Source organism: Hemibagrus wyckioides, linkage group LG04, assembly GCF_019097595.1.
Source record: "Hemibagrus wyckioides isolate EC202008001 linkage group LG04, SWU_Hwy_1.0, whole genome shotgun sequence".
Taxonomy (NCBI): Eukaryota; Metazoa; Chordata; class Actinopteri; order Siluriformes; family Bagridae; genus Hemibagrus; species Hemibagrus wyckioides.
In genome coordinates, this window is record NC_080713.1 from 11,011,665 (window position 1) to 11,038,018 (window position 26,354).

Sequence of the window (26,354 nt, forward strand, 5' to 3'; positions counted from 1 at the left end):
TGTTGATGATGATGATGATGAAGGTGATAAAAGTGTGAACTGAAATAGACCCAAAATGTGGACTGGATTGACACAGCAACTCAATCCAGATTGCTAATCTCTGGATTAATGGTATGATGTGGGTGTCTTTGGTGTCTCATTAGAAGCGTAGCTCTAATGATGATGATGTGAGAATGATACTGATGATGATACTGATGATGATGATGATGAATTGAAGTGCAAATAGAATAATATGGTAATGAAGTAGGTGCGATCTGAGAGCAGATTTGTGAGATGGATGATGTTGATAATGATGTTGATGATGATGATGATGGTGACGAAGGTAGGAACTCTGGCTTACCTTTTGCTCCTCTCAGCACGAAGCCGAATCCCTCGTTCTCCTTCTTGTGCAGCACCACGGTCTTTTCATCGATGGCGCAGTCGCTGCGGAGGAAATTGCGAACGTAGCGTCCGTTATTACATCCCATCATCCTCATCATGGCCACCGCCTTGCGGCCCGAGTGCATGTTCATCATGATGAAAGGTAAGGGGAAGGACGGACAGGAGGGACGGAAAAGATGAATGGATGGATGGATGGCTGTGTTTCAGATTAATGGAGGGGTTAACGCATCCCCTCTTTTCCTCCGTCCCTCGGAGAGCGAGTCGCTCACCGAGGCCTCGTCGCTAAAAACAACCATCACCCGGCTCGATGAATAAATGATGAAATAAATGATGAAGAGCGGCAGCAGATGAACGAGAGGAAACGTAGAGAGGAGAAATGAGTGCAGGGAGTGATGGCAGCACACAAGCGCAAGGATCGTGCGAGGGAGCGTGTGTCATCAGCAGCCAAGAAGCAGCGGTGACATTTTCATTCCTGCGATCCTTTTGGCAGCATGAAGAAGCGAGTGTGTAAGAGCAGGAGAGGATCTCTCTCTCTCTCTCTCTCTCTCTCTCTCGCTCTCTCTCCCCCTCCCTCACTCTCATTTCTCTCTCACTCTGTCTTGTACACTATCTCTCTCTCTTGCTCTTTTACGTAACATTGTGTATTACTCAGTCAGCATCATTTTCAGTCTGAACATGTATATGAAGCTTTATTATACAGTTATAGCTGTCCAATAATAATAATAATAATAATAATAATAATAACAATAATAATAATAATAATAATAATAATAAGTACATAACTTTCATGTTAATAAAACTCATTATACATCAATAGGTTAAGGGTTATAAGTTGCTTCCTGTGTGTGTGTGTGTGTGTGTTTGTGTGTGTGTCAGAGAGAGAGAGAGAGAGAACAAGTGAATGTGTGCAAGCATGAGTGTGTATATGAGTCTGAGAGACTTCTGCAGTCCTAGCAACAGAGCGGAGGATGCTTAGTTGCCCTGGCAACCAAGTCTGTTTTTTTTTTTCCTGTGCTGATGAAGGTTCAGGTGATCATGTGATCTAAATTTCACACACAGGTGAATTTAATTCTGTGAATTCTGTGCCGGTGTTTTGAATCCCATACAGTTACGTGGACAAATAACTACACAACTTTTACAATCCTTGACAGCATCTTATCAGATGGTTTGTAGAGTTTTGTGTATTTGGTCTCAAGAGAGCATGTGGTACTAGATGGTAAGGCAAAGATGCAGCGTTTTTCACACTCTTACACACACACACACACACACACACACAGAGTGCTGGGAATGTCTCAATGAGGAGGAAATACGCATGATAACCTCATCAGAATGCAGAAATGAAGGAAGATGTCCTGTGTGTCTCTGGGCATGTTCCTGCTTTGTATGTATTGACTCAAAATGTGAGAATCCCTTCTCAAATAATCACAAAGGATTCCAATAAGAAACTTGTACAGGATTCTAATTCTAATTCTGTCATATCTTGGAACAATTTCTATACATTTCCTATAGGAATACAGGAATAAAAATATTTGTGTCTTAAAGGACGTAAATAAAAAATAATATATTATCTATATTAGCCATTAACGGTTAATAATCCATGGAACACAAAGTTTTAAACAGTTCCATATAGAGCTGAATGGGAACTCAAATGGATCCCATTATAAAATTCTGTAGAAGTGAATCTACAGGATATTAATCTCTTGTCACTTATTATATTATTTCAAGGGTGTGTTCTATGAATTATTAGCCATTAATAACCAGATTAAGGTGTAGATATAAACCTTATAAACATATATAAGCATGTGGGGCGTGTGTTGTTGTCTGGAAATGAGGCTAAGACCTGGCAACCCTGGTGCTCAATGACGTGTTTGATAGAACCTTCAGCTATGGACAGCTTTTTAATATAGAAAAATCTTTTCAACTACCTCTGTTGTTTTTAGCTACTGTCCAAATACATCACTGACCATTTTGCAATACAATAAAGTTTTTTTTTGTCAGTAATTCTGGAATTCTGAGGGAAAATGGACATTAAATCCCGCACAGCTAGGCTACATGATTAGACGTGAGAAAATACAGGCTACGTTACTACAACTACTACAACAGTATCAGTCTATTACAGTCAAAAGACCTTTCCAAATGCAGCTCTAGCTATAAAATAGAATATGATTCATATTCATTATTGACCTATTCAAGCCTTTCTTCATCAGATCTGTCTCTATCTCCTCTTGTATTCAGGCTGCAGACAGTTTGCAGTTCATGCAAAATTTAACACCACCTTCTGTCAGTGTAAAAAAAAAAAAAAAAAAGGAAGAAAAAAAAAAAAAAATCCCCAGATGAATATTTAACGCAGTGTTGTGTTTCAACCCCCCAGGGAAAATTCAGCTTGAGTTTGAGGAAAAAAAAAAAACAGGCTGAATTATCTCATTAAAAACCAATCTCACTGCAGCAGCACATTTGGGTCAGTGCTGCAGAGAAATAAATATTATTAATGTCTGCATCAGAAACAACAAGCTGGGCTTTTCAGCGTTTTTACACTTCTGATGTCACTGTCAATTTTGCGGTCTCGAGAACACTGCATGTGTGTGTGTGTGTGTGTGTTTGTGTGTGCGTGTGGATTGGTGTCTTATGCATATTTTTATACATGACTGACTGAATGGAAAATACTACTGGCAGATCATACTTCCATACATTATTTCTAGCCTATTAATTCCGCTCTACAAATAAGGAGACGCTGTAAAGGAAGAAGAGACTGATGAAAGATTCATGTATGACAAAACCTTCTAAGACAAGGTTCCTAGAGCCTGTTCTCTGAGCATCATCCTCTTCTTCTTAGTTAGTTAGTTTGTCCTGACAACTTGATAGTGGTTGTGTCTCAATGGTTAAGGCTCTGGGTTACTGGTCAGAAGCTGGGGGTTAAAGCTCCAGCACTGCCAAGCTACAGTACCAGTAAGGCTCTTGAGTAAAGCTATTAACCCTCCCTGCTTCAGGGAGCTGTAACTCTTTCTAGTAAGCTGGGATATGTGTAAACGTTTTACTCTGCTATAATGTATAAGTGACAATTCTTAACGTAATGTCTATTTGGATATATAATTTTCTCTGGTGCTTTTGCTACTCATTATTATTGAACAATTTGAAAATACAATACAATAACCTGCTAGAAAGTCTTTTAGTCACTAGGGTAGTTAGCACAGTAGTTGGCAAAGGCTCATAAAGACAAATTACAGAAAGAAAGAAAGAAAGAAAGAAAGAAAGAAAGAAAGAAAGAAAGAAAGAAAGAAAGAAAGAAAGAAAGAAAGAAAGAAAGAAAGAAAGAAAGAAAGAAAGAAAGAAAGAAAGAAAGAAAGAAAGAAAGAAACAAACAAACAAACAAACAAACAAACAAACAAAAAAACCCACTATACTGGTCTAATTATTAGAGCAGTTAATTAATACTTATTTATATACTTAATTATTACTATGCTACATCTAAAAATAACCCTAACCTTAATCTCAGTGACCAAAAAAAACAAACCTTTTGGGCTCTTAAGATATTTTATATAAAAGATTATATATCAAAATCAATGACCTGTCGATTCCTAACATTATAAAAAACAAGCCACCCCTCACACACACACACACACACACATGTACAGGCATATATCTGTATATCTATATACCAGATATACAATATGACATATATTTTGTTAGGAATTAATATGGATTTGAGTGATAGCTGTACCTGGAGGCATCGAAGCTGTCATATGATCCCACAGTGTAATGCCTGAAAAGCTTCTTTTTATCTGTTCGTTCTATTCGGCTCTCTGGGGGAAAAACGAAACCAGAAAGGCACTTAAAAAGACACTTTATTATCAAAATATTACTGTAATAAAAAACCCAAGAACGTTTTTGTCTAATTGTAGCTATTATTAAACATGAGGTTTGGGATAATATTTATTATGATATTATATTATTTATATATATTACTAATTTATATGATATTCAATAATCTGTAAATTTTCCATTTATTTTTCTTAATAGTTAATTGAATAATGTATGTTGTTCTAAATTAAAGCTGTGTTATTTACATTCACACGTACACACACACACAAAAGTGTGTAGACTTACGTGGTCTGTCTTCACTGGTTTTAACAGGAATTTCTTCCACACAATTAGCTGGAAACCAGCCGACACGACCACGAGCGCTGCCTTCCCAATAACCACCTTCACCAATACTGAGGACTGAGACAGCCAAATATCAATCACCATTCTCCTCTGAGACTTGTTATCGTTATTGATCTGTTATGTAACACTGAGACATTCAGCCATTCACTTCGTTTTGTTTCCAAGTGTACGCTTCAGACATACACAGTGTTGTGGTATCGTAATGAGTTTTCAGCTAGTGAAAAAAAGTTTTCTGTGTTAAGTCCTTAAAAGTGTAGAAGTGTAGAGTCCTGAGTCAAGTGGGAATTGTTTAGCTGTGTTTGAGGTGCGGACAGAAGAGCCAATATCATGAATACAGGGTTGCCAGGCTTAAAACAAACATCACAAATACAACAGATATCAAATTAAACCCAAAATATTCATTTTTCCCACCCTTGTGGAAAACAAGGTCACTGTGATGTACATAAATTTGTGATGTACTGACATGAGCCAATACTCATGATGTCCCAATTTCTCTGTACCAGTACATGCACTACAAAATGCATTTTACAATAGAAATAGTTCAGCACATCAAAAACCCTCTGTATCTTTGCCTTTGTTTGTGGAAATGTATTTGATTTAATTCTGATTATTTGCTATAAAACAATTATCACCTGAAATTAGCTTGATTCAACCCTGTAGCTGAAAATATTTTTATAGTAGAGTGAGCATGAAACAGCATGATTCCTTCCCCATGAGCCTCTATTTGGGTTTGTTGCACTTCCCATTTTTGACCTAACAAATAAGAATTAGCTCAATGGCTATCTAATTAGCTCATTCATTGTGCAACATATACAATCTTATATCTGTCAAATAACTACATTAGAAAACAACAACATTTGTCATTCTAAAGAGATAATTAAGAAAGTATTTCAACAGAATTTAAACTATATGGACTTAAAGCGAAGAACAAGAAGGTTGGACTTAATTGTCTTTTAGGTCAGGAATCTACATATAATAAATATATAAACATAATATAAAAATGTAATAGTTGAAACTGTGTAAATATTCTTAGTCTTAGATATTTTTTCGATTGGTTACATGATTAAATATTAATCTGCTAATGAATAAAATCATTAGCACGCTATAGCAGTAGACCTATTAGCTCTAGTTTGTCCCCTAATGGAATAAGAAGGTCCACATTGTGATTTTTATTCAGAACAATTCCTCTGTTGGGGAATATTAGGACTTTTATCAGTTTGGTCCTAACTTTGGCTGTAGGTTTGCTGGTTAACTATGCCGTAATCTTGGAAATTAGCAGAGAATTAACAGACTTGACATGAGGCATGTAAATTCAAACACTAACCCTATTTTATTTTGTGAAAAAGCATTTCTTCCTTTTTCACAGTCCATGCTGGAAGCCATATACACATTATAGAATTATGTATCCACAAACACTGTCCTGTCTATTAGTATGTGATTTGCCTTAAGGAGGACCTGCATCCATATGTTTGTGTGAATGATTCTGCGGGTGTGTACTGACCTTTAACCCTGTCATTTTTATACAGTGTGATTTCTCCCTCTGCTTGAGACTGATAGGGTCGTACTGCAACAAAAAGGCGACCAGGGACGGCACTGTACAGCTTCCTCCTCGACACCGAACCATCAAGACTTGTGTTTGCTCTGAGGAACATAGAAAGAGGAGAATTAAAATGGATCTGCTGCAGAAACTTTCTATAGGAATTTAATTATATATACATAAAAGCATCACCAGAAACATAATCATCAAAATATGCTGTAATCGTTCCTCATGCTTTCAAACCAGAGCTCTTGGGAGAATGGAGACCATTGGGTGTGTCATTAAGTGAGGCAGATGTGTTCAAATTTATATGCTTAAATATTGCTGACTAACATTCACACATCGCTTAATGAAGATTTAATGATAGAAAAAGAGTCATGCTCTTTTTCTAAAAGGATTAACTCTTCCTTACTCATCTGGAGAGCTTCCTCATATATGTAGCATACCAAAATGTCCAAAAGTGATGTAGTAAAGTCAATAATAAAGCTTGATGCTATTCATATTAATTAGTGGGGGCATTTACCATTGTATGACTCGTCCAGGTCATTACTGTATGAATAAAAAGTGCTTCGCTTATCCTTGTCTGAAAAAAACCACCAAAAGAAAAACATTCTGTTGTACTTGAGATATTTGTGATAATTTAACCAATACGGTGCACACACACACACCCACACACACACAAAATGAATTTATTCTGGAGCTCACATAAAAATCTATGCTGTTGTCTGGCAAATGCTGTGAATCTAAATGTTATCTCTGAACTAACTGTTAGGATTGTTTTTTGAGTTTCACACACGCTGCTGTTTGCAAGATTCTGAGCTACCCTGTGTGTGACGAGCGGTAATACCTCTCTTAATTATACACAATCTTGCTACAGAGTGTCTCAGACGAGTGAAAGGTGGCAGCACTGAAGCAAAAAATGATTCCCAGTCAGTGCAGAGCTCATTGATATGATACTGTCTGTAAAATCAGAATTGTAGTTCAACTAGAGTAATTGTAAAACTGTAGTGATTATGATCACTGAGCAAATATATAATGCAAAAATAATAATAAAAACGGATTATAGTTTCATCCCAGTTCGGTATGCAATAAAAGAACGCACTATTTTTGTGAAGAAAATGCACATACGTTTGAGTGTATAGCAAAAGAGTAAGCAAGTACTGGGACATGTCATGTAACAGAAGAGAAGGCTGTTGCCTAGTTACACACACTGTCATTGTAAACAAACTTCTCCTTAGATTTAAGCTTTTTGGCATTCATTATTTCTTATATAATCTATTAATTTAAGTGTCTCTGGATATGGGCATCTGCCAAATGCCATAAATGTAAATGTTGTTCTTTCGGCTGCTCCCTGTTTGGGGTCGCCACAGTAGATCATTTGGTCCCCATGTTTCAATTCGGCACAGGTTTTATGCCGGGTCCCTTTCCTGAAGCAACCTTCCCGTTTTTATCCAAGCTTGGGACCAGCACTGAGAGTTAACGCTTCAGTGGCTAGGTTAGCTCCCTTCCCGGGAATCGAACCTAAGCCACGGCTCGACCACCAGGAGGCTAAATGCCATAAATGTAAATGTACATGTACATTTTCCATTTCCTTAATTTAATTTTCCACATCCTGCCTTTCACCCTATGTGCACTGGGAGAAGACCCCCATAACCCTAATTAGGAATAAGCAGGTATAGACAATGAATGAATGAATGAACTTTCCACATTATATTTACATTTTTGTAAAATGCATCTAAAATGCGGCGAAGCAAACCGATACAAATCTCCTCCTTCCTTATTTAAGGAGTAAAGTGTCCATAGAGTCACACTTTAGGATTCTCTTTTCAACATATCCAGATTTGGGACACACTAAATCTAAACCCTGTGTTGTTTAAAAGTGTAGATGTTCAGCTTCATCTTGGAATTGGAGTGACATTTTGCAAATCCTCCATGCTTTCCTCCCAGGCATAACAAGCATCTCTCTCTCTCTCTCTCTCTCTCTCTCTCATTCTTTATCTTTCTACAGAACATCAAAATCAATTCTGCCATTGCAGCACATCATTACCAACAAATAATCAATTAACATTCTTTTTTTTAACAAATTAACCTCATTAAATTAAGAGCAAGCTTATAAGTATATACCAATACTTTCGCAACGCTTTAGTAAGTTGTGTGTTTTGTGACTGGGTGTGTAGTAGGATGTGTGAATGTCTCTTCACTGAACTGATATGAGAGCTCCATCTTATGGAAAGCGTCAGTAGCACACCTTCATATTGTTATGAAAGGAACACGGTGCATGCTTAGATGTTAATAATGAATATATGAATGAATATATAAATAATGAATGAATATATTACACACAGATTTACTGATGGAATTCTTCTGAGATTTGCACTCACCAATATATTAGGAACCCTGAGGGCTTTTCACAGTTGAGATTCCAAACCCCAGCTAACAGGAATCCTCTGTCTTGTTTCACACTGCTCATACTTTATCCAGGGTTAAAATGTGATCCTGGTTATTCATAATCTTCACCCTGTACATCCCTAAACCCTGGGTTAATGTTCTTATTTGCAAATTTCTGCTGTCAGCAACCATGGTTGGATAAATACAGCATATAATACAGCTTCTTCTAATAACAGCTATCTATCGATCTGCAACTGAGCAGGTACTGTTATCTTTCACAGCTTTCTTTTTAAGTTTGTCCCGTAGTTAATCAGGTGTTCATTGATATCCAAATTCCACTATTTTTTTTTTCATATTTCGCTACGATATATACACTTCTGTGATGTTTAATGTTTTGCTTCCTGCCACTACCGAGCTGTATTTATTAAATGCTGCTACATCCTGGCTTTCATGTGATATGAGACACGCACTGTTCAGTTTCTGATTGGATATCTGTTGCTAAGCATCTAGCTGTAATATTCAAACACTGCACAGTTTCGTACTGTACATGTGTGGCACCGCAGTGTGGGGTTAACACTGCGAAAGTGCCGCTAACACTGCTTCAGAGCAGAGTTTCATAAAAAGCTGGTTGCTAACCCCACTTCTAAATTACACGTGTGAAACGTTCCTCTAGCCAGGGTTAAGGGCAGTGTGAAAATTTATGCAAATATCTAATCAGGACATCACAAGGCAGCAGCTAAAGAGGATCATTTATTAGATCAAACATCAAACTGGAGGAAAAAGTGACCTCAGTGACAGTAACCGTGCCAGAAGGGTTGGTTTGAGTATTTTAGAAACTGCTGGGATTTTCACAGATAATTTCTGTAGATTTTACACTAGAAAATGATAAAAACTAACTAAAATCAGTAACAATAATCTCTTTTTAACGGTTGTTGCATTTTCTCTTTAGTAGTACTGAATTAGCATTCATGTGATGAATGTGTGTGTGTGTAGGGGGGGACACTACCATATGTCTGTTTTTAATCTACAGAGAGGTCAGAATGTCACATCTTAATCACTTCTGAGGCTTTGTGGCCTTGGGAAATAAAGCCCTTGATATCAGTCTGTGCACACACACACACACACACACACACTTGTATTACAACCCGTATAATTATGTTCATTGACATAATTACTAATGTAGCTATTTAATACACACCTAAATCACACAGTAATCCTAACGTCTATTGCCAAAAAGAAATCGTTTAAAAAAAACCCCAACAACAATCTGCAGTTTTTCTTATGAAGACCTAAGCGACAAGATGAAAACTCTGAGATATTGCTATTGTTGTCGGGACATTTGTTCCCCACCAAGATATAAAAACATGGCCACATTCACACAAATTGCACACACTGACACTAATCTTCAAAATCCTCTTGAATAATGATAGTCAGGTTGATCCATCTTCAGTTCACAAATAAATAAATAAATAAAACAATAAACACCAGACAATCCAGAGAACACACACACATTAGGTATTATACCTTTAACACAGAGCAGAAAGGACTCAGACTTTTAAACTACTCTACGTGTGTGTGTGTGTGTGTGTGTGTGTGTGTGTGTGGACAGAGCCACAGAGAAGTTGCTAGAGTGTGCTACAGTGAGTCTGATGAGATTATTCACTCTTGATCTCCACAGATGTCAGATTTCCCACATAATAACAGAAACGTGTCAGTTTTATTCTTACAAGGACAAGTTGCTGGCCCACATGACATAATTAACACAAACTGAAGTGTTTAAATAAATAAATAAATAAATAAATAAATAAATAAATAAATAAATAAATAAATAAATAAACAATAGCCTTTAAAATCTAATTACATTTAGAACAATTATAGAGCAATTTAGAGCTATTATATTTACTGAGGATAAGGTTAGGTGTAGATGTACCTATGGTTATATGCATGAAAAGTCCCAGAAAGAATTATTTACATATTATTAAATTATACTCAGATCAGCAACAACATTAAAACCACCTGCCTAATATTGTGTAGATCCCCTTGTGCCACCAACACAACTCTGACCTATCAAGTCATCAAGATTTCCACGAGACTGCAGATGTGCTGTAAAATCTAGCACCCAGATGTTTGCAGTAGATCCATTAAGTCCTGGAAATTGTGAGGTGGGGCCTCTATGTATTGGATTTATTTGTCCAGCACATCCTACAGATACTTGATTGGACTGAGATCTGGGAAATTATTGTTCCCAAAGTACATCCTTGCCCAGGCTCTATGCACATGCAAGGAAAAACATGATTCATCAGACATGTTTAAAGGACACGTTCTTCTATTGCTCCATGGTCCTGTCCTGATACTCACACACCCTTACTGTCAGTGGGCAGTCTCCACTGTGTGTCCTGACACCTTTCTATCATAGCCAGCCTGAACAGTTTGTGCTACAAGTAGCCCTTCTGTGGTATTTGACCAGATGAGCTAGCCTTCTCTTCATGCCATGACCCTGTCACTGGTTCACCAGTTGTCCATCCTGTCAGGTTCTAACCACTGCATACTGGGGAAAGCTCTACAAGACCTGCTGTTTTGTAGATATTCTGATTGTGTCATTCAGCCATCACAATTTGGTAACTGTCAAAGTCACTCAGATCCTTACATTTGCCCATTTTTCCTGCTTCAGCTTCAAAAACATTCTGTTCACTCGCTGCCTAATATAGCCTGACTTTTGTCAGATGCCATTGCAACAAAATAATAATTGTTATTCACTTCACCTGGCAGTGTTTTTAATGTTATGGATGATAGGTATGTGTGTGTGTGTGTGTGCAATTTACGCACCTGTGCAATTTATGATGTTCCTCTCCCAGGCGGCTGAGTGAAGGTGAGCGGCTGCGTGGCTGGGCTCTGGTACTCACTGTGCCATTAGGGCTGGTGTGAATGTGCAGTTGTGTGTGGGGTTGTGTGTTTGTGGGTTGGGGAAGCAGTTGGAGGTGATTATCACTGTTGGAGCGGAGCAGCACACGTGGAGGCACCAAATGATGAGGAGCACGGCGCCTTCTGGAGTATGAAGGAGCCTCACGGAAAGGCACTGAAAGAGAAAGGATGTCTGATGTTGATAGAAAGCATTAATTGAACCTTATCAATTTCTAACAACATAATTTGAAATGGTTCTAGCATTTTTGCATGTTTTTATCCAAGTTTCTTGTAAGTATTGTAGGTGAACAATTTTATGCACCAATTTGCAAGAAGCAGACTGAGAAATCAGGAATAACAGGCTAAATGTTTGCAGAATGTTTTTAAGTGTTTCCTTATTTAAACATGCCTAGTACAGACTTGTCACTGATACACAGTAGACGTTAAATTAAAATAGTGCTTGAGTATATCTGGATTAATGTATACATTCAATATCTGCTAATCCTGGTAGTGGATCTGATCCTATCCTCTGGAACACTGGGATACCTTGGATGGGACCCCTGTCCATCGCAGGGCACTGTGAACACACACTCACACACTCATTCATACCTGAGGCAATTTAGTATCGCCAGTCCACCTATCAGTGTGTTTTTGTGGAGCTGGGAGGAAACTAGAGAACCCAGAGGGAACAGTGTCATTGTGGAAAAATTGCAAAACCCGATTACAGCAAGTAACCCAAACAAGGGCTGTGTTATGAGATGGCAAGACTAGGGCTAAACTACCATGGAGTGCCAAATAAATGATCTGAATGTAAAGCTTTAACCAAGATTTCTTGATTAAAATGCTGTCCACTGAGACAAGAATATCTGAAGGATGTGGTTAATACGACTGCTGCTTCTAGCTCCCAGAATTCAGTTTAGCTATTAAAATATTTCTAGATATTATGTGCACATGAGTATATGTATATGTACCAACATCCACCCATTTTCTGTACCACTTATCCTGTGCATGGTCACATCAGACCTGGAGTCTGTTCCAGGGGACTGGGGGCACAAGGCAGGGGACATCCTGGACAGGGAACAATCACACACGCACTCACACACCCATTCACACATGACAGACAATTTAGAGATGTCAATCAGACTACAATGCATGTCTTTGTACTGGGAAAGGAAATCAGAGTAGCCAGAGGAAAGACCTGAAACATAGGGAGAACATCCAGTGCTGGAGGTGTGAGGCAAATGTGCTAAGCACTAAACCACCATGGCCCCCTATACCAACATCAATTTAGGTTTTATACCTAGAACTGACGTTGTAACCAACTGTTTAATCAGTCTGTGTGATTGTAATTTTCTGACCCTTACATTGTTTATTCTCCTTTAACAGTCTTCCAGAGATGCAGTGAAGAACAAGAAGAAGAAGAAGAAGAAGAAGAAGAAGAAGAAGAAGAAATTGTTTGATTTTTGTGTTTTAAAATTCTTTGGAGATGTCTCAATGTCGCTAAGCACAGTGAGTAGCAGAAGGTAAAACTGTGTTCTAGCACACCTGGCAACATCTGCCATGAAGATGGGGTTCAAGTGATGAACTGAATGCTTTTTCTGACCAAGGACAAACAGGAGACATTTGTCAATGACACACAGTATGTTACATCATTTATATCAAATTACAAGGATACCTGGAAGTGTTGAAGCTATGAGAAATTGAGGCTGGGAGAAAAGATGCTCTTAAGGTATCTAAAAAATGTGTTAGAATGTCTGACATGAATAACTCATCATTATGACCTTGTCTCGACGTCAGTGTGCTAAAAATAGCCTTCCCTCTTTCTTTTCCTGTCTGATAAGGTTTGAAGAGTTGCAGATTTAGAAGTCAAAATGGGGACGTTATGATTGGGCTTCACTGCAGCCTTCATGAGAAAAATGTATGCGATTTTATCACATTAACTTTGCTTATATTTGTAAAGGATGATCTTATTGACTGTCAACAGTGGGGATAATAGTACACAGATAGTATAGAGGTGTTTACTATGTACACCAGGTTCAAGTGCTAGTATTTAAGAAACCATATCAAATACCAAACCATATCGTACCAAATCTGGGATTTGCTTTGCAGTCTGAACTGTGCTTCATTAACATTTACCTTCTGATCAGCCCGAACCAAACATTTAACATTGATGTGGTATAAATGGGTATAAATAGTTCAGTTTAATTCAATTCAATTCAGTTTTATTTGTATTGTACATTAACAGTGGACATTGTCACGAAGTAGCTTTTTAGGAATATAAAAATTCAGAATAAAACTTACAGAGTCTGAATTTTATCCTTATTGAGGCAACAGTGGCAAGAATGAACTCCCTGAACCGAACCAGACTAAAAATGGAACACATCCTCATCTGGGTAACACCAGAGAGTGTGTTTAAAAGTAATTTCCCTTCTATACCTGTATATAGTCAAGTATGATTGTGCAACTAGGGGTTTTTGAGCAAGTGTGAACATCAGCTTGGTGGACCTGGGATTCAAACTCACAACCTTCTGAGCAACACCTTGACCACTAATGTCGAGTTCACACTGCACGATTTTAGCCTTGATTTTGTGAAATCGCAAACAAATGCCCGAAATCGGAGGCAAATCAGGGCTTGTTCACGTGAGTGACAATCGTGCAGTTTGTGGACCAGACAGAGTTGTCTGCGATTCTTCTTATTGTGAAGTCATGCAGTATGTAACCTCCTGTCGCCGATCCATCGTGCAATGTGAACACAGCAGCAACTGAATGCTACCCCAGATAGTCATGCAGTGTGAAAACAGCGGTTATCCTACAGCTTTGAAAATCATGCAGAGTGAACTCGGCATAAGCTACCACATCCCCCTATAAAGCTCTTCCTACTGAAGCCATCAAATGTTCAACCGACCACAGCAACAGCAGTTCAGAGCCACCACCATGGTCTCCAAGTGGTACAATCAGTTCCATGTATCTCCAAGTAGTCCATATGGGACCATCCTCATCAGAAGTGAGTGTCCTCTATGTGATGAGACTCCAACCAGAAGTAGGGCATCAGGATGGATCAGGCAGGTCCGGAGAGCAGAAGGATTCGGGATCACTGGTATTAAGCTCAGTAGTTATTATTTATTAGTTATTAGTTATTATTTTATAGTTAAACTGAATGAGTTTCTATTATTCAACAGTTCTGGTCCACTAAGTAGATCGACTGGATGTTGTGGGATGTTTCACTGTATGTATCAATCGGCTTGTCTAAGCTTGCCAGGTAAAATTCCACTTTCTACATCAAAACCATTACTACAGTAGAGTTAATGACATCATCAGCAGACTTGCCAAGTGCCCCCAGAAAGTATTCACCCTCCCACCCTCTATCAACCCTCTCTATTTGCTCTATTACAACATCACATTTAAATATATCATAGAAATAAAATGAAACTTGTCCCAGGATTATTTGAAAATAAAAAATTATTTTTCTTTCATTCCTCAATGCAAATTTCTTCAATTCCAACAGAGAAAATAGATGGAGAATGTTGATGGTCAGTAATTTTCACAGATTTTCAGTTGGAATCTGGGATTTGATTCAGCAATTGCAAAACAGAAACCTCCATTTTTTCCCCCCAAGAAGGCTTGCTGTCTTGTTGGAATATTTATTTTTGCCCTAAATATAGATGTCTGGCTGACTGAAACAATTCCATCTAAACCATTTGCTTATATTTGGCTCCTGTCCATGTTGCCTGTGATGGCAGGAAGCTTTCCAGTTCCACCTCATGATGCTACCACCATGTTAGATTGTAGAAATGATGGTATTTACAAAACACTGCGTTTTAGCTTTAGTCCAAATCTCAAACCTCAAAAGACCAAAAAACTCTTTTGCCAAAAGCTCATAGATTTGCATGACCTTAATCAGAAATGGCTTGCTACTGGCCACAATCCCATAGAGGCTGGATCTGTGAAGAGCTTAAGATTTTGTTGCACAGGTTCTTCTATTTCATCCAGTGAGCTCTGTAACAACTACCTCTCTACCTGGACTCTTGGACACTTCACTGACAATTACCCTTCTGTGTCTGAGCACTCACTCTGGCCTGCTCTTAATATAATGTCTGGGTTGTGGCCAAAAAAAAAAAAACCCCACTGTTTTTGCTATTGATGCAAAAATGCTCTAAAGAAATTTCAATTTTTGCCAGTGTATTACTAACCTTCTCCTTCTGAAAGCTTCAGAGCAGGACTGATCTGATCTGCTATAACTGCGAGACCTTGCAAAGTCAGAGCTCTTTATTGTGGAACTGGACATTGGTTGATTTTATAATGAACACAGGTGTAGCCTGTTTAACAGATTTAGTGTTTAGTTTTCAGGACTACCCGGGCGGTCCAGCGGCAGGATCCATGTGCTCTCACTGCCATGGCCCAGATTCGATTCCAAGTCAGGGAACTAACTCAGCTACTGAGGGATTAAATCTCACTGCTTGACCCAAGCCTGGATAAAATGGGAGGGTTGCATCAGGAAGGGCATCCAGCATAAAACCTGAACCGTGAGCAGCCGACAGGCAACAAGTGTAAGCTCTCAAGAAGAGAACCTTACTTAAACTGCTAAATGGAGTTTTTAGACTTAAATTTATATATCTGTATATTAGAGCAGAACATTACTAATATATTTAAATTTGATACTGCACTACAGCAAAAAATAAATAAATAATAGATAATAGATAATAAATAAAATAATCATTAAATGAGAAATACTTAAATTAGAAAATTACTTTAATTTGAATTTTATATATCATTAATCTCCAAATAGATGATTAATGGTTAAGGGGGCAGAGTATACATACACACTATGTTCTTTTAACACAATTAATTACCCCAGATGTCCACTCTCTTATCATTTTTTTATTACAAAGTGAGTGGACATGTGCCCCTACACTCTTTGTCTTCCTCATAATCTTTTTTAATCGTCCAAACTCTGATGATATTCTCATCAGCCATGAATGACAAGTTACTGACCTATGTACCTGTGTTTATTTCCCACCAGACAAAGTGATCTTTCAGTCAGAAATTTAATCTACATCATCCCCAAAGGTATGGTTGATGTTTAAGACTTTAGCTCTATACTAAAGTTATGAGTCTAAAAGCAAGTGGAGCTGAAAAGTTTGAAAGTGGAACTGTGATTAGGGAGAATATATAGAATATATAGATGCAATATAATGATGCAATAGCTAATGAAGGAAACAATTATGCAGATACAGGTTAAGAGCTTCAGTTAATTTTCACTTGGGGGAAAGGGTTGTTGGTGCCTGGTGTGAGTTGTTTAAAAACCTGCATTGCCAGTAAGAGTGCTGGAAAATTTAGGACCCAGTTATGGCATTTTGACAATGCTGGGATTTGAAACCACAACCTTCTGAGCTGTAATGCATTGCAAGGACAATGGTTAAGTGGTTGACCTACTGAATGAAAGATCAACAGCACTGCTACACTGCTACTGCTGGGCCAACACCCTCAACTGCTCAGTTGTATAATTGAGTTAAATGGGTAAGTGTGTCCACCAAATGTCATAAATGTAATGTGAAGCTGTAACCACTGAGCCACCATGAATAGCTCTATTTAATGTGCATTGATTCAACTACTTTTGCCTCTAAATTAACACCACTAAAAGCTTACCTTGAATCAATGATCCAGACTGCAGCTGCGTGATTTCTTTTCAACTTTCCTAAGCTCACACACACACTACATTCTCTCCACAGGCTTCCTGTAGACTTAAAACACTGATGCTTGCCTACTAAGTCAAAAACAGACCAGCGCCCACGTACCTTAAAGCAGTTTTCACACCTTACACTGCACTACACTCCCTCTGGCACTACTCGACTGATCCCATCATTTCTCAGGGTTAAAGGAAGACATACATCAAGTCTCTACTCTGTTCTTGTGACCAGGTGGTGTCCCTAGATGCCCGAATAGCCGAAACACTGGCTGTCTTCAAATGATGAAAAGTCATACCTTTCCCTGAAGCATTTAAATTAATTTTTTTTTTACAAATTGTGTGCATCTTTACTTACTCTATTATTTCTTCAAGATGTTTTTTTAAAATTATGTGGACCTAGTGAACCAGTATCAGGGTGTCATAATTGATAAAGATTTTAGATAATGCCAAATGCTATAAATTTAAATGTAAATGTTATTTGAGAGAGTTGTGGGGGCTCAGCGCTTATGGCTTTGTATTACAGTTCAGAGGCTGTGTGTTCAAGCCCAGTGTTGCTCATTTGTATCGTGTATGAGCCAAGAGAGCAAATACACTGTACGATGTGTTATTTTTGTACCATGTGAGGTTTCTGCACAGATTGCTTCTAAGTGGAATCTGTAGTACATTTTTTACAGTGTAGAGTTCATGTTGCAATTAACCATAACCACAACAGCAACAACAACAACAACAAATCCAGTAAGCTGTAGTTGGAAATGGCCTGTGGATGAAAGAAAACAAAATGGTCAGCCAGACTGGTTTCACCTAACATGAAGGTTCCAGTAACTCAAATAAGAACTCTTTACAACCGAGTCGGTCAGACGACCAAGAACAGGAAACAGAGGCCACAGAGGGCACTGGAACTGGCCAGATGAAGTTTCAATCCAAAATATAGACCTTTAGACACTATATTTGTCTAAGTCTGTGTGCAGGAAGTGATTTACAGTATTTGACATACTGCACAAACACCATCATTCTTGCATATGAGTCGAAACAGTGTGTTCTTATTGACTGCAAGCAGCAGAGATGATACATTCAAGAGTAACTGAGTAGGCATCGGGTGTTTGTCTTTACAAGACGTTACGAGCAGATAGCAGAGGAGGCAACTGGATAAATACTAAAAGCCAATGAGAGTAAGCTAAGAGAGTGTAGGTCACCAATATAGAGAACATAAGCCTGATAAACTGATGATGTGATGTGAAAAGTGTAAAGCTTTCCCTTACCTTCTTTCTTTAAGGCACAGAGAAAAGATTTCATTTTACTCCACTAGCGTTCACTTTGAAACATTCTCCGAAAAAAAGTCAGAGAAGATTAGATGTTTTCTCAGTAAGGAAGTAAAACCATAGCAGTAGAAAGGGTGAGAGTGAGAGACAGCAATTCAGCACAGATCATGATTTGTCTAGAGCTGGCAATAAACTGGAAAAGATTCACACTGGACCCTCCACGCTGCCCCCACCCCTCTCTCCTCTCTCTCTCTCTCTCTCTCTCTCTCTCTCTCTTGCAAAATGACTCGGACCATTCACTCTGACTCTTTCAGAACACACATTATCGTGTTTCATCTTTCTTTTCCTTCCTTTCCTTTTCCATTAATCCAACATACCTCTCTTTTAATCTTTCTGTACCATTCTTCATATCAGTTATAGAGTATATCTTTTCTATCTGTCTCCCTCTGAATCTTAATTATTTATAATGCGATCATCTTTGTACACAATAACATACAGTGTTCATAAAAAGCGGTGTTGAAGATAAGTGTGAGATCAAAGCAGAGACTATTTGTACCCAGGTTTAGCCCTGGTTTACATTCTCATTAGCTTAATACTAATTAGCTTCCTAGTGACTGTGGTGACTGGTTTAGACAAAACAATAGTCCAACTGTAGGTAGCATGATACTGAACTTTGCTATCTGTTTACACAATAGAATAGCCTAGTTATTCTAGTATATCTAGTTATTTTTAATGACATAATATGTGAACTTGGTTAAAATGATGTAGCTTGAAAGGTAGCAATAGCTAAGCTGACTACACAACCGTCAACAACATTAGCATAAATGAGTGTTGAAGGAGCTGGTCAGCTTAAAAATTGTTGCTAAATATGGACATAATGAGACAAATTTCAGTTTCATACAGGAATTTCTCAAATGGCTTAACTTGTAAGATAAATGTTGCAGCACAGAGTTAAAAATATATTTTTCATTAATAAAGATCACCTGAAATGATCAACTTATGCATCAGGAGAAAAAAAAAAACTCTTGGCAAAACCTCACTGCATCTGTTCTTCCACATGTAAAAATGATTTCTCTTGCAATATGTCATGATTCTTGTGAAACAGTTTAGGTGACCCATGAGAACATCCAATGAAAAAAAAAATCTTCCTCATTTATATGCAGTCATAAAGAGATCATTTTTATCTAACTATTATTATAATGTTTACTAATAGTCTGGATCATTCTAACACACCATGTAGATCTAAGTTATCTGTGAATCCATTTTTCTAATGAATACGAATATACTTTAGGTAGCTAGAGGTTTAATAAATGCCAATAAACTGCGAGATTCTGAGAAATAACATTTCACAAAAATCGTAGTAAGCCTTAAACGCACCTTTTTCTGTGCAGCAAGAGGAACCCATGCCGATTACTGTACATTCCCATCACTCTTAAGATCCGTAGATCAAACAAGGAAATAGGGTAATAAATAGGAAAGAAGGGAGCAAAGGGGATAAAGGAGGGGTAAATGGACAGTTCTGATGCGTCTGGAGTTGCTGATGTACGATTTTGACTTCATGATGCTGCCTGATCAGAATGTAAACCTCTTAAACTGCAGCTTGTCTCATTCTGCCTGCTGGACAGCTGTGAAGCTGGGATTAACTGTGCCTTCTTTCTATCTATCTATCTATCTATCTATCTATCTATCTATCTATCTATCTATCTATCTATCTATCTATCTATCTGTCTATCTATCTATCTATCTATCTATCTATCTATTGTAGAAAAAAAACACAAAAATGATACTCTCTCTCTCTCTCTCTCTCTCCCTCTCCCTCTCTCCTCTCTCTTTATTGTTCTCAGTTAGTGTCACCTAGCAGATTCCAGAAGTTCTACAATAAATGAGAACAGTAATCCAATAATCACACACACACACACACATCCAGGATCCAGTCCCTTTCAGAATTATTGGCACCCTTCAAAAAACAAGCACTTATTAATATCTATCTATCTATCTATCTATCTATCTATCTATCTATCTATCTATCTATCTATCTATCTATCTATCTATCTATCTATCTATCTATCTATCTATCTATGTTAAGATTAACATTATTATTGATAATTTTATATTTTGAGCCCAAGCATACAGAGGTATTATACTGGTTTATTTAAACATCTTACTTTTCACTTTCTATGTATTGCAGCGTTAGTATCTAGTCATGTTGCAGGAAATTGAGTCATCAGTGACCCAATGTGTAGTCAGTCAGGGTCCTTATCAGTGCCAGAACTCGTGCACACAATATACTGATTCACCAGCTAGGGAGCTAGAGAGCTGATTGAGACGCACCCTACTGAATTCCATTTTCATTTCTAGAATGTTCCAGCCGCCATAGTGCTGGTTATTGTTCTCACCTTGCAACTGAAAGCATTTTCAATATATGTATTTCTGACATTTAATTATGTTAAACATGTTAGTTTTTAGTCTGTCTTTGTTTCTGTATTTATTCCCAGCTTTGCCCGTTAGTCTTGTTGTGTTTTCATGCTTGGTTCAGTTCTGCTTCGAGACTTTAATTACTGTGTTTAATAAATCCCCAGAACAGTGCCTCTGTCTTGTTACATACACAATCACCCTTGTTGCACATGCAATACTAAAGAATAATGAATGTGCATATATAATAGTGCATGACCAATGGAGCTTTGTTTGTTTTTGCACATGTTCAGTTTCATTGACCACAAAAATGTGGTCAATGAAAAAAAAATTCATTGAATCATTACACACTCTATGTAAGGGAGTGTATAAATGCTGAAGACTGAGACTTCATCACCAAAAAGCAATGTTCTGTGTGTGTGTGTGTGTGTGTGAGAGAGAGAGAGAGAGAGAGACTCTCACCTACGTCACTCTCTCTGTGGTTCTTGATCAGCTCTGCAAGCTCAAAATTTCCTGCGATGATGGCCACCTGACACACAGTATTTCAGCAGAGTTCATTCAGGTACAAGAATTCAGAGAAGCAACATAAGCCAATTTCAAGCAGAAACAAATGCCTTCATTTGGCTGATTCCACCCTGTGTACACATGCCACTAAACACACTATTCATTCAGCATATTTTCTCCTAAGCTGGGTTTGATTGAGGCTAAGACTTTTAGTGTATTGTGTACCATACATTCAATCTTTTGCATTAAGTCCATCCTGTTTATCCTACACAGGGTTGCGATGAGACTGGAGTCTATCCCAAGGGACACAGGGTACTCTGGACGGGGTGACCAACCCATCACACACTATAGACAACTTAGAGATTAGTCTATCAACATGTCTTTGGACACACACAGGGCGGAGGTGGGAATCAACAGAGGTGTGAGGCAAATGAATTTAAAAGTAAACCTATTATTATTAGTTTATTACTGTTATGTAATAAAGTATCATTTATATAATAGTTTGGATTTATTTGTCTGTCTATCTATCTATCTATCTATCTATCTATCTATCTATCTATCTATCTATCTATCTATCTATCTATCTATCTATCAGTATATAAGTTTTTATTGCAACCATGAGCAGGGTGTTACTAGACTCATCACACCACATGTCTGTAAAGGTGCAGCAGAAAATTTCCTCTTTGCTGGCCTACTTCTAAAGTAAAACTTTTTTTTTCACCATTGCTCTTATACTCAGGCTTAATTTACTCTTAGGGGATTTATACATACCAGCTCAGGAACTGAATAAATCTTTAAATGTTTTACCAGAACAGGAAGTTTAAAAAAGCCAAACAGGAAGTAGACCTACCTGAAAAGGAGTTTGGCTGTTGAAGTTCTTCACCTCCTTATCAGCTCCACGAACAAGCAGCACACGTGCACATTTATCCTAGAAGTTCACAAAGAGTGGCAAAATGTAAAGAACGGAACAGATTAGAAGAGTTAGAAGAGTTTCTGTAGTAAACATTCACCACAGACCTGGTTGTATAGAGCACAGATGTGCATTGCGGTGTTTCCTGATGCATTCTGGGCACTCATATCAGCGCCGTAAAACAGGAGATGCTCAAGATGCTGGACATGACCATGTCGACAAGCCTATGTACACACACACACACACACACACACACAAAGAGTTTAAAAACCATTTAATGATGAGATTTTAAACATGTATATTATATATGAATACAGCATACTCTGAGGATCTGAGACATCGCAAATGCAGACATTTTTATTTTCAACCTTAGTCCTCATGTTGTACATGGACCATTTCTAACATTTGATGGGGATTTACATGAGTTCCTAAGACTTGCCACTTTATTAGGTACACATAATTGGTGTAAAAAATTAAAGAGAAAGTAAATAACATTGATTATCTCCTTGCAGTGAGACCTCTCAAAAGCGGGGATATGTTAGGCAGCAAGTGAGTCAATTCTTGAAGTTGATGTGTTGGAAGCAGGTGTAAGGAACTGAGGAACTCTGACAAGGGTCAAGTTGTGATGGCTAGACTGTCTTTTCACAGATGCAATAAATGGCAGGTGTGTGAAGCACATCTTACTTGTACGAGATAAGTTGGTCAGTAAATGTATGTAATACACGATACATGCTGTCACAAAATCATGGCCACCAGATGGCAGTGTAGTGAAACTATATCTCCATTTATTACTCTGACATCTAGTCAGATCCAGATTATGGGCATATTCATCAGCTGTCCAATAAAAAATGTGTGACATTTATCAGCTCAGACAGACCCATCTGGATGCTGATGTAGATGTTATTGTATTTTATACCACGGTGTTGTTGAATTCTCAAATCTGATTGGTCAGAAGGTGTGCAGAATTTTTTGTATAACAGAACAGTTATATGGACAGAAGATCTGGCTGTAATGTATAGGGTTATACTAATGCACTTTATAGTAACAGCTCATACATATAGACTTGTACAGTGCAGTGGACGGTCCATATAATCAGCTGCTATGTTCACACAAACAATGATTTTATTGCTGCAAGTTCCCTGTACTGTGAAGTGGGCAGTAGGCGTACCTACTACTGGTTGCCATAGTAATAACCTGTTTCATTGGGTGGTGCATCCTATATCTGCTTTCTTGCTGCTAAAATGAAACATTCTGTAGGGAGATTTGGTGTCTTTATAAAAACAACTTTGCAGTGTACCTGTATATATGCATCATATCATACAAGATGAAGGAGAAGCAGTGTGTGAACTTTACCATGGATCATGGGCACTCTATTTTCTTCACTCTGATTGGTATTAACTGCACCAAGTCGCTCCATATTTGCATGAATTTTTCTCAGCTGCATTACTGGACATGTTGCCAGAAGGTGGAAGCTCTGGTTTCTGGTTGCTTTGTCACCATGAGCCTCTATACTATGTGAGTGAATGTAGCATAAGTGTCATGAACACTTGCAGAGTCGGATGCAGTTACTAAGTTATCTGAGGTAAAGTCAGGCAGACAGTCAAAATTGGCAGGCTGAATGGTCATGGTCCCATGGTCAGGCAATTAGCAAAAAGTACAGTGATAGCGAGGCAATGTCAGGCAATGTAAAACAACTAAAGCAATGGTCTCACTGAGAAATCAGTACAACAATAAAAGGCTTGGGACTAGACAACTCACGTGACCTGAGCAAATACTTTGAAAAACTGTTCATGAGTGAGTGGGGATGATCGAACCCAGCTGTGTTCAATCAGTTGATTGGTGATTGAGAATTGGGAAGTGTGTTTGTTTGTGTGTGTGAGTGTGTTTTGTGTGTGTGTGTGTGTTTGTTTGTTTGTGTGTGTGAGTGTGTTTTGTGTGGGTGTGTGTGTGTGTGTTTGTTTGTTTGTGTGTGTGAGTGTGTTTTGTGTGGGTGGGTGGGTGTTGTGGGGATTGTAGTCCAGGGCAATTGTCATTTGCTGTAATTGCTGGAGTTGACTAAGACTAACAATGAATGTTGTTTTTTTTTTTTTTAAATGTGTTGTTTAACAAAGTACAATGTACAAACTTTGATGTGGTGATTTTATTTATTTAATTTTGTCTGGTTGCTTTGTCAATACTTTGCACACTTTGTCATACCAATAATGGTCATTTGACTTGACTTGACTTAACCTGACTTGAATTCACTAGACTTGAATTGAATTGACTTGAATTGAATTGACTTGAATTAAATTGACTTGACTTGACTTGACTTGACTTGACTTGACTTGAATTGACTTGAATTGACTTGACATGATATGACTTGACTTGAATTGACTTCACTTCACTTCACTTCACTTCACTTCACTTCACTTCACTTCACTTGAATTTAACTGACTTGGCTTGACTTCACTTTACTTTACTTGAATTGACTTGGCTTGACTTGAATTGACTTGACTTGACTTAAATTGACTTGTCAATACTTTGCACACTTTGTCATACCAATAATGGTCATTTGACTTGACTTGACTTAACTTGACTTGACTTGACTTGAATTCACTAGACTTGAATTGAATTGACTTGAATTAAATTGACTTAAATTGACTTGACTTGACTTGACTTGACATGATATGACTTGACTTGAATTGACTTGACTTCACTTGAATTGAATTGACTTGAATTCACTAGACTTGAATTGAATTGACTTGAATTGACTTGACTTAAATTGACTTGACTTAAATTGACTTGTCAATACTTTGCAAACTTTATCATACCAATAATGGTCATTTGACTTGACTTGACTTAACTTGACTTGACTTGAATTCACTAGACTTGAATTGAATTGACTTGAATTAAATTGACTTAAATTGACTTGGCTTGAATTGACTTGACTTGAATGGACTTGACTTGACTTGACATGACTTGACTTTAAGTGACTTGACTTGAATGGACTTGACTTGACTTGACATGACTTGACTTGACTTCACTTGAATTGAATTGACTTAAATTGACTTGTCAATACTTTGCACACTTTGTCATACCAATAAGGGTCATTTGACTTGACTCGAATTCACTAGACTTTAATTAAATTGACTTTAATTAAATTGACTTGACTTGACTTGACTTGACTTGACTTGACTTGACTTGAATTGAATTGACTTGAATTGAATTGACTTGAATTGACTTGACTTGAATTGACTTGAATGGACTTGACTTGAATGGACTTGACTTGACATGATATGACTTGAATTCTCTAGACTTGAATTGAGTTGACTTGAATTAAACTGACTTAAATTAACTTGACTTGACTTGACTTGACTTGACTTGACTTGACTTGAATTGACTTGAATTGACTTGACTTGGCTTGACTTGAATTGACTTGACTTGAATTGACTTAAATTGACTAGTCAATACTTTGCACACTTTGTCATACCAATAATGGTCATTTGACTTGACTTGAATTCACTAGACTTTAATTGAATTGACTTGAATTAAATTGACTTAAATTGACTTGACTTGACTTGACTTGACTTGACTTGACTTGAATTGAATTGATTTGACTTGACTTGACTTGACTTAACATGACATGACTTGATTTGACTTGAATTGACTTGAATTGACTTAAATTGACTTGACTTGAATTAACTTGATTTGACTTGACTTGTATTGACTTGAGTTTAATTGACTTGACTTGACTTGACTTGACTTGACTTGGTTTGGCTTGAATTGAATTGACTTGAATTGACTTGACTTGACTTGATTTGACTTAACTTGAATTGACATGACTTGTATTGACTTGACTTGACTTGACCTGACCTGACCTGACCTGACCTGACCTGACCTGACTTGAATTGAACTGACTTGAATTGACTTGAATTGTATTGAATTAAATTGAGGAAGAGAGGAATGGTGAGAGAGTGACTATTTATGGCAGCTATAACATAAGTCAGTATAGGAACTAATTTGTCTCTTGGATTTTCTACGACATTAAATCAAATTATAATATTAAAATGCATGATATATTGCTCATTGATGAATAAAACACAGTAATCATTAACTTGCTGTTAGTATAATCAGAATAACACACTGTGCTTTACATTAAGATAACAGAATAATCTGTGCTTTACATTAAGATAAAAGAATAATCTGTGCTTTACACTAAGATAACAGAATAATCTG

General features: G+C 37.6%; 1 protein-coding gene across 1 annotated transcript in view; it reads right to left on the reverse strand.

The window, feature by feature from the left end:
- Positions 1–26,354, reverse strand: part of LOC131352343 (SH3 and multiple ankyrin repeat domains protein 2-like) — a 132,912-nt gene that overhangs the window by 46,408 nt on the left and 60,150 nt on the right. Inside the window, exons 8-15 of the mRNA XM_058388366.1 lie at positions 22,247–22,363; positions 22,080–22,157; positions 21,188–21,254; positions 11,294–11,543; positions 6,044–6,183; positions 4,486–4,599; positions 4,100–4,181; positions 341–423 (exon numbers count right to left, since the gene is read on the reverse strand). Coding sequence (XP_058244349.1) covers positions 341–423; positions 4,100–4,181; positions 4,486–4,599; positions 6,044–6,183; positions 11,294–11,543; positions 21,188–21,254; positions 22,080–22,157; positions 22,247–22,363 — 931 coding nt within the window. The remainder of the gene's footprint in view (positions 1–340; positions 424–4,099; positions 4,182–4,485; positions 4,600–6,043; positions 6,184–11,293; positions 11,544–21,187; positions 21,255–22,079; positions 22,158–22,246; positions 22,364–26,354) is intronic.